Here is a 12736-nt window from a genome sequence, read left to right as displayed (position 1 = left end):
CACACGTTATTCGTTTCGCAGAATCAGGGATACGATCTCAAGTAGTGCTCATAATAGTGGATACAAAACCTTTACGTTTAAGGTTTTAGCAGTTTGTTTCCAAACCATAAGTTATAGGACTTTGATAATGGCAGCCCCCCACCCCCAAAGCAAAAACAAAAACAATACCGCTTTGGGCTCTTCGTGCTGATACGTAAAGACCAGTTAAAGATGGTTTCCTTAGTGATCGTTGTCAGAGTTGTACTCTCTATGTAGATGAATCTTATATTAATCGTGTCTTTTTATGACAAAGTTCACTTCAGTAGTATATCCAAAACTGATCCTCGTCTTTATTGCAGGTTGCAAAAACAGTGCTACAGAAGGTATGACTAACATGTCCACTTTGAACCTTTGTTCTTGTATATTATTTGTAGAACAATAAAAAGTTTATGCCAGTGTAAATAAATTGTAATAAAATGATTATGTAATAGAAGATCAATGTACTCAAATGGTCTCAAAAGGCAAAACATTAAAATAACAGGTGTTTCAGATAATTATTTTGTAAAATGTTCATTTAAGCCATTTTAACGAGGCATATACATACATAATCGAACAATTATTCAAACAACAAATGTTAATTTTCAATTTTGCGAGAAACAAAACGTTTATATTAACTGTATTTTTAAAAAATGTATCATCCATAGTGTGACTCAATTTGCTTGTAAATCAGATTGAATATGTAAGACCCACTTGACGAATTTATGACATTTTGATGACGTTAGGATTTAGCCAATATTCGTTTAGGTTCCAAATACAGTAAAATGATTTTTTGTACAGAATATAATTGATTCAAGAATAATCCATTCAATGTATACCATCGGAGAGTAACTTAAATAAAATTCTTCATAAAAGATAAAATAATGATTTCCGAAATCTCCGAAATTTCTGAACAATATAATTTCTCAAGATACATATGTATTTCAAGTTTATCATCCAGTTACGATGCTTTCATATACTGTGATATTTTTCGTTTCTTTGCAATTTATTTCAACTATGCAACATATACATTCTTGTTTCATGATTATTTTTGCGTCAGCAACAACATCAGAATCACAGACGAGTACATACACACCAAGCACGACATCAGAATCACACGACAGTACGGGCACAGTAATCACAGCATCAGAACCACAGACGAGTACAAGTACAACCAACACAACATCAGAGCTAAGGACTAGTGCACCTACACCAACAACAACCTCAGAGACACCGACTGCTTCCCCCGTGACAACAATAACACCAGAACTACAGACGAGTACGTACACACCAAACACGACATCGGAACCACAAACAAGTACAGACACAACAAACACAACGTCAGATCCACAAAAAAGCACAGTGTCAACAACTACGATCATGGAATCACAGACGAGTGCGATTACAGGAACCACACTGTCAGAGCCACAGACTAGTACGGGCACATCAACTGAAACGTCGGAACCACAGACAAGTACAGTAACAATGACGACAATGTCGGAGCCACTAACGAGTACAGGTGTAACACTCACGACAACAGAGCCACAGAGCAGTGCTAAGACAACAACCATGGTGTTGGATACCCAAACTAGCTCTCTGACGATGACAACTACGCCAGTGCTACAAACGACATCAGGATCACACAGCGGCGGTACAGGCTCATTAACTACAACGTCAGAAACCCAAACCATCACTTTCACAATAGCTACAATCTCGGAGTCAGAGACTAGTACGAGCAGAGCAACCACATCATCAGATCCATCGACGAGCACACTCACAACAAATACAACATTAGAGCTACAGACTAGTGCACCTACACCAACCACAACCTCAGAGACACCGACTGCTTCTCTTGTGACAACCACGACGCCAGTGCTACTAATGAGTACATACACACCAAGCACGACATCAGAACCACAAACAAGTACAGGCACAACAAACACAACGTCAGAGCCACAAACAAATACACTGACAACTACGATCGTGGAATTACAGACGAGTGCGATTACTGGAACCACAATGTCAGAGACACAGACCATTAATGGTACAGAAACTGCAACGCCGGAGCCACATACAAGTATAGTCACAACGACGAAAGTGTCGGAGCCACTGACGAGTACCAACGAAACACTCACGACTACAGAGTTACATAGTAGTGCAAGGACAACAACCATGATGTTGGAGACCCAAACGAGCTCTCCGACGCCGGCTCTACAAACGAGTACATACACACCAAGTACGATATTACAATTACACAATGGTACGGGCACATTAATCACAACATCAGAGTCACAAACAATCACTTTCACAACAGCGACGATCTCGGAGTCAGATACTAGTACGAGCAGAACAACTACAGCATCTGAACAACAGACAATTACAGGCACAACAAATACAACATCAGAGCTGCAGACTAAAGCACCGACATCAACCACAAATTCAGAGTCACCGACCGCTTCTCTCGTGACAACACCGATACCAGAGCTACAGACCGGTACAGACACACCAAGCACGTCATCAAAACTACAAACAAGTACATACACAACAAACACAATGTCAGATCCACAAACAAGCACACTGACAACATCTACAGTCATGGATTCACAGACAAGTGCGCTTACAGGAACCACAATGTCAGAGCTCCAGAACAGTAATGGCACAGCAACTGCAACCTATGAGACACAGACAAATACAGTCACAACGACGACAGCGTCGGAGTTTTTGACGAGTACAGGTGTAACACTCACGACAACAGAGTCACAGACGAGTCCAAGGACAACAACCATGGTATTGGATACCCAAACTAGCTCTCACACAAAGTCAACGACACCGTTGGTATATACGAGTACATACATACCAAGTACGCTATTACAATTATACAATGGTACGGGCTCAGCAATCACAACTTCAGAGTCCCAAACGAACACTTTCACAACAGCTCCAATCTCTGAGTCAGAGACTAGTGCGAGCAGAGCAACCACATCATCTGAGCCACAGGCAAGTACAAACACAACAAATACAACATCAGAGCTACAGACTAGTGCACCTACACCAACCACAACCTCAGAGACACCGACTGCTTCTCTCGTGTCTACAACGACACCCGAGTTTCAGACGAGTATATACACAGTAGGCCAAACATCAGAACTACAAACAAGTACAGGCACAACAAATACAACGTCAGACACACAAACAAGTACAGTGACAACAATTACAATTATGGAATCACATACGAGTGCGATCACAGGAACCACAATGTCAGAGCCACAGATTAATACGTACACAGCAAATGCGACATCGGAACCACAGACAAATACAGTCACAACGACGACAATGTCGGAGCCACTAACGAGTACAGGTGTAACACTCACGACAACAGAGTCACAGAGCAGTGCTAGGACAACAACCATGGTGTTGGATACCCAAACTAGCTCTATGACGATGACAACTATGCCAGTGCTACAAACGAGTACATATGCGCAAAGCACGACATCCAGATCACACAACAGTACAAGCTCATCGATTACAACGTCAGAGTCCCAAACGAACACTTTCACAACAGCTCCAATCTTTGAGTCATATACTAGTACGAGCAGAGCAACCACAGCATCTGAGCCACATACAAGTACAGACACAACAAATACAACATCAGAGCTACAGACTAGTGCACCAACACCAACCACAACCTCAGAGTCATCGACTGCTTCTCTCGTGCCAACAACGACACCCGAGTTTCAGACGAGTATATACACACTAAGCACGACAGTTGACCTACAAACAAGTATTGGCACAACCAGTACAACGTCAGACACGCAAACAAGTACCGCCACAACAAATACAACGTCAGACACACAAACAAGTACACTGACAACAACTACAATTACGAAATCACAGACGAGTACGATTACAGGAACCATGATGTCAGAACCACAGATTAGTACGACCACAGCAACCCCAACATCCGAGCCACAGACGAATACAGTTACAATAAGCATATTATCAGAGCTACTGACAAGTGCTCCTGCACCATCCACAACCTCTGAGACACCGACTGCTTCTCCAGCGACAACAATGACATTCGATCTACATACTAGCACATACACACCAAGTGCGACATCAGAGTCACACAACGGTACGAGCTCAGCAATTACAACGTCGGAGTCCCAAACGATCACTTTCACAACAGCTACCATCCCGGAGTCAGAGACTAGTAAGAGCACACAAACCACAGCATCAGAGCTGCAGACGAGTACAGACACAACAAACATAACATCAGTGCTACAGACTAGTGCACCTATACCAACAACAGCCTCCGAAGCACTGACTGCTTCTCCCGTGACAACCACGACACCAGAATTACTGATGAGTACATCCACACCAACCACTATATCAGAACCACAAACAAATACAGGCACAACAAACATAACGTCAGATCCACAAACAAGTACACTGAAAACAACTACGATCATGGAATCACAGACGAATGCGATTACGGGGACCACAATGTCAGAGCCACAGACCAGTACGGGCACAGCAACTGCAACACCGGAGCCACAGACAAGTATAGTCACGACGACGACGACAATGTCGGAGCCACTGACGAGTACAGGCTTAACACTCACGACAACAGAGTCAATGAGTAGTGCACGGACAACAACCATGATGTCGGAGACCCATACTAGCTCTCCGACGATGACAACGACGCCAGTGCTACAACCGAGTACATATATACCAAGCACGACATCAGAATCACACAACGGTACGGGCTCAGCAATCACATCAGAATCACAAATAATCACTTTCACAACAGCTACAATCTCGCAGTCAGAGACTAGTACGGGCACATCAATGACAACGTCTGAGCTACAGACAGGTACAGTCATAACAAACACAACATCAGAGCTACAGACTAGTCCAAATACACCAACCACAACCTCAGAGACACAAGCTGCTTCTCTCGTGACAACGACGACACCAGAGCTACAGACAAGTACATATACACCAAGCACGACATCAGAACCACAAACAAGTACAGGCACAATAAATACAACGTCAGAGCTACAAACGACTACTGTGATAGCAACTACCATCGTGGAGACACAGGGGGGTACAAACACAATAAGCACGACATTGGAGTTGCAGGCGAGTACAGACACATCAACCACAACGTTAGAACCAGGCACAAGTTCTCACACAATAACCACAACGTTAGCGCCACAGACGAGTCTCCACACATCGGCGTCGTCAGAGACACAGACAAGTACTTCGAGAACAACCACGACATTAGGCCCTCAGACGACTACTCGTAGGACAGAGTATGGAGGTAAATGAAACCTATTCAAAAACCATGTTTCAATAATTCTAATATTTACTCTTTACACTTACGACTAATTTACGTCATTTGTTTACTGAATATCGTTTAGAGGGAAAAGGTGATCTGCAATAGTTACTAGCGGGCAAAATGTGAAACTGTATTTGGCAAAATGCCTACTTTCTACATCCAGTGCTTAAAACTGGTTTTCTGATCACATATTTAGGCCTGTGTATTCATTGGTACATATTTCAAAATGGTTTAGGGAGTAGCTAGTATTCAATGAAGTTTGCTGTTTGAGGGTGCTTGCCCAAAATTACACCACCAACGCCTCAAAGTAAATGCTGACCACATTTTACCTGTTCGTAAGGGTCGAAGATATAAATTATTCAATGGTACTATATTCAAGCACAGAATATATTGACCTATTCTTAAGGGACAATTATTTAAAACACCATTAACAAAGAAAGAAACATTGACTATTACTTTGACTCAACATACATCTTTGTCTTCTTTTTTTATCCTCGCTGTCTTCATTATTGCCTTCGTCATCATTATCGTCATCAACATCGTCTCCATCACAGTAAGCATCAACACCACTAACATCATTAATCTTTAAGCGCCATCACCCCTTAATCGAATCATCGATTACCTGATTAATTGATTAACTTACGTTTCAGCACATGCGTATATTTACTCTTTGTTCAGGTTTGGCATTAGAGTACGGCACAGCTGCGGGAGATTCAATTTTCACAAATATTGATGATGCTTGTATACCGGAAGTGAGGTCATCTTTACAATTTCCAATCTATGGTGTCCTTTACAGCACTATGTATGTAAGTAATATTAAAATATTTTCTTGTCTGATAACTGTTGTAGCTCACACGCAGTATTATGGACTTTTCCAATAATAGAAGACGAACCTTTTGAGAATGTTTGCATCATTATTTTTTTTTTTTTATTATTTGGGCAGCTGAACGTTGAATATGTTCATATCATCATCATCGTCGTCGTCGTCGTCGTCACCATCATCACCATCATCATCATCATCATCTACGGCTGCTGCCATAGCAATATTATGAATAGTGGAAGTAATTGTATTTACTAATAATGACAAAGCCCGAAGGTTACAAAACTGTGAGCAAGACTATTGAAACCTAAGCCCCGACTAATAGTGTCTTAGTATTTTCACACATTTAATGCTATAATATTACGCTGATTTGTTTTCTTTCTGTTTTTCTATAAATCTATTGTATTGTCGCTGCCATTTTGTTTATTCGATCTTTGTAATACGTAACTAATTGATACTGCAATGAAATGCCTAAAGTTAATCAATAGCAATTGTTTTAAATACCAAAACTAACCATGTAGGTTATCATAGGATTAATTTGATCACCGTTTGACATATGGCTAAGAAATAGGAGAAATAATTATAAAAAAAAATTGCCATCAATACGAAATTACATTAATTTACTGTGCGAATAATTTCTTTATTGTATCCATTATTTATATTTGTTTCCGCGAAAATTTAAAATAATACTGCGTAATGCAATATTTTTAATTTAATTGCTATACGTATATTATTGGGTGGACTGCAACCGAAAATTCTTGAAAGTGAACATCACTTGTGTTTTGCCTCACTTAGGTCGCTTCTATTCTTACTGATATTATTATATTGGTTAGAGATCCGTAATTTTTGCGTGCTAATTTTTTAATTCTGGGGAAGTGGCAGCCCTATGGAATGTCACGACTGTATTATGGACACGCTACTGATGGTCAGGGCCGACATGGTGGATGGTGTGTGTGTGTGGCAACCGAGGATATATCCCTGGGTCTCGGGGTCGTAAGAGGGCCCGGTCCGAACAACACCTTTTAATTCTATAAAAGATTTTTTTTTTTTTTAACAAGAACTAGGAGAGGCCCGGGTGTTTCTTACAACAGGACCCGTGATCGCTCTCTACAGCCCTACTAATGGTAGATAAAATGGAGTACATATGTCTGATTGGCCATGCTAGGTTGATAATGAAACTTAGATTTTAGTAAATCTTATGAGAACTTATCCTAGTTGTAACTGAAAAATAGAGACATTGTTTTATTGATATAATTTCAGTTCTTTAACAGCCATGAGTTTTGAACACAAATTACTGATATTAGCACCCGACTCTTTGGCGCGGAATTTAAAGCACGTGTTTCAAATACACGTAGGTCCAGAAAATGCCGGGATTCATATCCTTGTCTTTACACAAAAACTGTCATCCATGGTGAATCTATACTGATAAATAGAGGTTTTATCACGATCACTCAGAAATTTAAAGTTATTGAATTTTTAATATCATGGTGTTTGCATAGGTTTATTTTGGGAACTGAATTTGGACCGTGAGTTCTTTATGTGGCTGTTCCTTGTTATGCTGAGGGGATTATTGTTTATATGCGGTGATTTTATCAGTGTATGCTGTGGATCGCTTATTATATGTTATAGTTTGGACATTTTATGCGGTGGTTACATTAATAATAAAAAAAACGGTACTTTTGACATCACATGCGGTGGTTTTGCCACCATATGCGGCATTGTTGTTATTATATGCGGTGGTTTCGTTAACATATCCATTACATTACATTAGGTGGTTTTGCCACCATATGCGGTTGTGTTATTCTATGCGTATGTTTGCTCATTATATGTGGTGTTTTCTCAATTATTTTCGGTGCATGTTTCTTTCTATTCTGTGCTCAACCCCTTTTCTTTTATGTTCGGTGGCTATGTCTTTATATGCTGTACTTCTGTATGTCAGGTGGCTACGTCTTGATATGCTGTATTTCTTTGTCTGGTGGCTACGTCTTTATATGCTGTACTTCTTTATGTCCAGTGGCTATGTCTTGATATGCTGTACTTCTTTATGTTCGGTGGTTTAGTCAGTATATACACCACTGTACGGTGTTTATTATGTGATGGAATTCCTAGTAAAAGTCACAGGGGCTCGTTACAAATAAAATCAAGGGATGGGGGTTCTAACCTGTAATAATATAACAGGTTAGAACCCCCATCCCTTGATTTTCTTTGTAACGAGCCACTGTGGTAAAAGTCACATGGGTCATGAATGCGCATTTACTCATTTGAAATTAAATACAAACTGTTCTTTGAAAATGTAACACTAACGTTCTTTAAACAAAGTCTATTTAATCCTGAGTGATTATGTAAGGTTCTGCACCTTAACTGTCATCAAGAAACTTCCAGGCGAAAATTATCGATCTATATGGTCTTATACAATGGTGGCCATGTACTATACTTGGGTTGAGTAAAGAGAACATTGAGTGGAATCGTCATAATATAGGGTAGTAATGAATTTGTGTATCAATATGCGTAGCTTTCATTGCGACATCACAGCGGGCGACATTCAATCCGGGTTGTACGAGATCATACCTTTAGATTCATTTCGTCCAAAATGTCTACGTACTTTAACATTAAATTTGCGGTAGGCACTTGTCGGCGCGTCTAAATAATAATATTCCAAAGGAATGTGGATATATCAGAATTCAAATGAAGTGAATACTTTCCACTTAAAGGTATGTATAATAAAATGCTAAAAACTGTCACCCATGACTGAAATAGTCGGTGTTAAATGCGTACATGACCTGTACGACTTCTACTTAACCATATCACCATTATGACAGTCGGAAAACTTCGAGAAACGACCGAATGCTACCGATGTAGGATTATATCTGACGCTTTAAAATACTTTTACACCGATTCTGCAGGCGCTTCCGTAATTTCAAATTTTACTTCGACAAGCATTTAAAAGATAAAAGAGGAAAATGCAGGGCATCCTTGAAAGTTTGAATTTGAGAATACTTTTGAAAACAAAAATAACGAGAGAGAGAGAGAGAGAGAGAATAACACCAGATAATTTTAGTAAACTTTCGAGGTATGATTTGGTCTCACAGTCGACATTACCAACAGATCAGACGTGACGAATTTGTGTTCGCGGTACAGCGTGCATCTATTTTGCATGAAGCCATCACGTCAAAGTGAAGCAGGTTTGTACGTCTAACTACGTCTCAACTACTTTCAGTATTCAACTAAAACGAACTTATTTCATCAATACATTGTCTTGAATGTAAACTACAATGATAAATGAGATGAGGGTCAAGATCAGGTTCATATTATATAGACTCATAATCCTTCAGTATCGCACGTAAGTCCAAGTTTGTGGTGGTGGTGGGTGATCAAAGTCAATAGATAAATAAAGAATTTACTATATCACATGGCGATCGTTGCGGGTGAGGAGCAACAGGAGTACATGAAATTGCATTATAAATATTTTAATGTTTAAAAAAAAAAAAAAAAAAAAACCAAAAGACCTGGCCACCCTAATTTTAAAACTAGTGCTATGGGAAACTGTCATTTTTTTTTTTTTTGGCCCAAGTCCGGAATGTGGTAGTCTTCCAGAACAGGTTTTTATGGATTTGTAAACACATGATGCTTAAGACAACAAGAAGACCATAACATAGTAGCAGATGCAAAAAGACTAACGATTTTCCGATTTTAATGTTCGGGCCCAGTCAAACGACAAACCTGAGGCTCTACTGCAACTTTAAAAAAAATACTGCATAAAAATCTGCTTGATGGGACATCAGCTATGGAGTTAGAATATTCAGACAGTGTGCCATTTAGTGTTTGACTATTCAGACAGTGTGCCATTTAGTGTTTGACAATTCAGACAGTGTGCCATTTAGTGTTTGACTACATTGTGCCATTTAGTGTATGACTATACAGTGTGCCATTTAGTGTTTGACTATTCATACAGTGTGCCATTTAGTGTTTGACTATGCATTGTGCCATTTAGTGTATGACTATACAGTGTGCCATTTAGTGTTTGACGACTATGCTGCATTGTGCCATTTAGTGTATGACTATACAGTATGCCATTTTGTGTTTGACTATACAGACAAGACAGTGTGCCATTTAGTGTTTGACTATTCAGACAGTGTGCCATTTAGTGTTTGACTATGCAGACAGTGTGCCATTTAGTGTTTGACTATACAGACAAGACAGTGTGCCATTTAGTGTTTGGCTATACAGACAGTGCCATTTAGTGTTTGACTATACAGTGTGCCATTTAGTGTTTGACTATACAATGTGCCATTTAGTGTTTGACTGTACAGTGTGCCATTTTGTGTTTGACTATACAGACAATGTGCCATTTAGTGTCTGACTATACAGACAAGACAATGTGCCATTTAGTGTTTGACTATACAGACAAGACAGTGTGCCATTTAGTGTTTGACTATACAGTTTGTAATTTAGTGTTTGACTATACAGACAGTGCCATTTAGTGTTTGACTATTCAGACAGTGTGCCATTTAGTGTTTGACTATACAGACAAGACAATGTGCCATTTATTATTTGACTATACAGTGTGCCATTTAGTGTTTGACTATACAGACAGTGCCATTTAGTGTTTGACTATTCAGACAGTGTGCCATTTAGTGTTTGATTATACAGACAAGACAGTGTGCCATTTAGTGTTTGACTATACAGACAATGTGCCATTTAGTGTTTGACTATACAGACAAGACAGTGTGCCATTTAGTGTTTGACTATACAGTTTGCCATTTAGTGTTTGACTATACAGACAGTGCCATTTAGTGTTTGACTATGCAAACAGTGTGCCATTTTGTGTTTGACTATACAGACAAGACAGTGTGCCATTTAGTATGTCTATACAGTGTGCCATTTAGTGTTTGACTATACAGACAATGTGCCATTTAGTGTTTGACTATACTGTCAAAACAGTCTGCCATTTATTGTTTGACTATAGTGTGTCATTTAGTGTTTGACTATGCAGACAGTGTGCCATTTAGTGTTTGACTATATAGACAAGACAGTGTGCCATTTAGTGTTTGGCTATACAGACAGTGCCATTTAGTGTTTGACTATACACCGTGCCATTTAGTGTTTGACTGCAGACAGTGTGCCATTTAGGGTTTGACTATACAGACCAGACAGTGTGTCATTTAGTGTTTGACTATACAGTGTGCCATTTAGTGTTTGACTATACAATGTGCCATTTAGTGTTTGACTATACAGACAGTGCCATTTAGTGTTTGACTGTACAGTGTGCCATTTAGTGTTTGACTATACAATGTGCCATTTAGTGTTTGACTATACAGATAAGACAATGTGCCATTTAGTGTTTGGCTATACAGACAAGACAGTGTGCCATTTAGTGTTTGACTATACAGTTTGTCATTTAGTGTTTGACTATACAGACAGTGCCATTTAGTGTTTGTCTATTGAAAGTGCCATTTAGTGTTTGACTATACAGACAAGGCAGTGTGCCGTTTATTGTTTGACTATACAGTGTGCCATTTAGTGTTTGACTATACAGTTTGCCATTTAGTGTTTGACTATACAGACAGTGCCATTTAGTGTTTGACTATTCAGACAGTGTGCCATTTAGTGTTTGACTGTACAGACAGGACAGTGTGCCATTTAGTATTTGACTATACAGTGTGCCATTTAGTGTTTGACTATACAGACAATGCGCCATTTAGTGTTTGACTATACAGACAGTGCCATTTAGTGTTTGACTATACAGTGTGCCATTTAGTGTTTGACTATGCAGACAGTGTGCCATTTAGGGTTTGACTATACAGACAAGACAATGTGCCATTTAGTGTTTGACTATACAGACAAGACAGTGTGCCATATAGTGTTTGACTATACAGTTTGCCATTTAGTTTTTTACTATACAGTTTGCCATTTAGTGTTTGACTATACAGACAGTGCCATTTAGCGTTTGACTATTCAACATATGTTAAACATTCATTTCAAAATATATTGTATGCAAAGCATATATATATATATATATATATATATATATGTTCCTTACGTTTTGTGCATAAAACATATAAGTTATATGTAATATCTAATCGTTGCTTGATAAGCCTATGAATATTGCTATGATAAAAAAAGTTTTTTCTTTATTCAATATTTTTGAAATATAGTCATAAGATATATGAAATGAATAGCAAAGCATATCAACAAACAGATGGATGAAAAGAGGTGAAGTCAAATTCTCACACTATTTTATATTTTGTGCATAAAGAAAAATCACTGGAATACAAAAGAACTTCTGTAATGTAAATACACAAATACTGAAAAATTTGGAAGAGTGAAATTATTTTAAAAGATTCACTGTTATTTTCTTGAGATGTATTTAATTTTGTACATCAGTACACAAGCCTGTACTGCAATGTTTTAACATACAGCAGTTGCAGTTCATAATATCTAGGTCTTATTCCTATATTAAAGGCAAAGAAAGGAGGAAAAATGTTTAACCATTGAAGCCTCTCTCTGACAGTGCCAGATGCATAATATTTGTAGCCAAACCTGCCAAAAATATGTTACCT

At 38.8% G+C, this 12736-nt stretch overlaps 1 protein-coding gene across 1 annotated transcript in view; it reads left to right on the top strand.

The window, feature by feature from the left end:
* The window catches only part of LOC149791310 (uncharacterized), a 129880-nt gene that overhangs the window by 17017 nt on the left and 100127 nt on the right, over positions 1-12736 (top strand). The window contains exons 3-5 of the mRNA XM_089969839.1: positions 339-362; positions 1076-5338; positions 6035-6162. Coding sequence (XP_089825965.1) covers positions 339-362; positions 1076-5338; positions 6035-6162 — 4415 coding nt within the window. The remainder of the gene's footprint in view (positions 1-338; positions 363-1075; positions 5339-6034; positions 6163-12736) is intronic.

Source organism: Sinohyriopsis cumingii, chromosome 9 (genome assembly GCF_028554795.1).
Source record: "Sinohyriopsis cumingii isolate HCF-2022 chromosome 9, ASM2855479v2, whole genome shotgun sequence".
Taxonomy (NCBI): domain Eukaryota; kingdom Metazoa; phylum Mollusca; class Bivalvia; order Unionida; family Unionidae; genus Sinohyriopsis; species Sinohyriopsis cumingii.
This window is presented reverse-complemented; position numbering and strand designations above follow the sequence as displayed.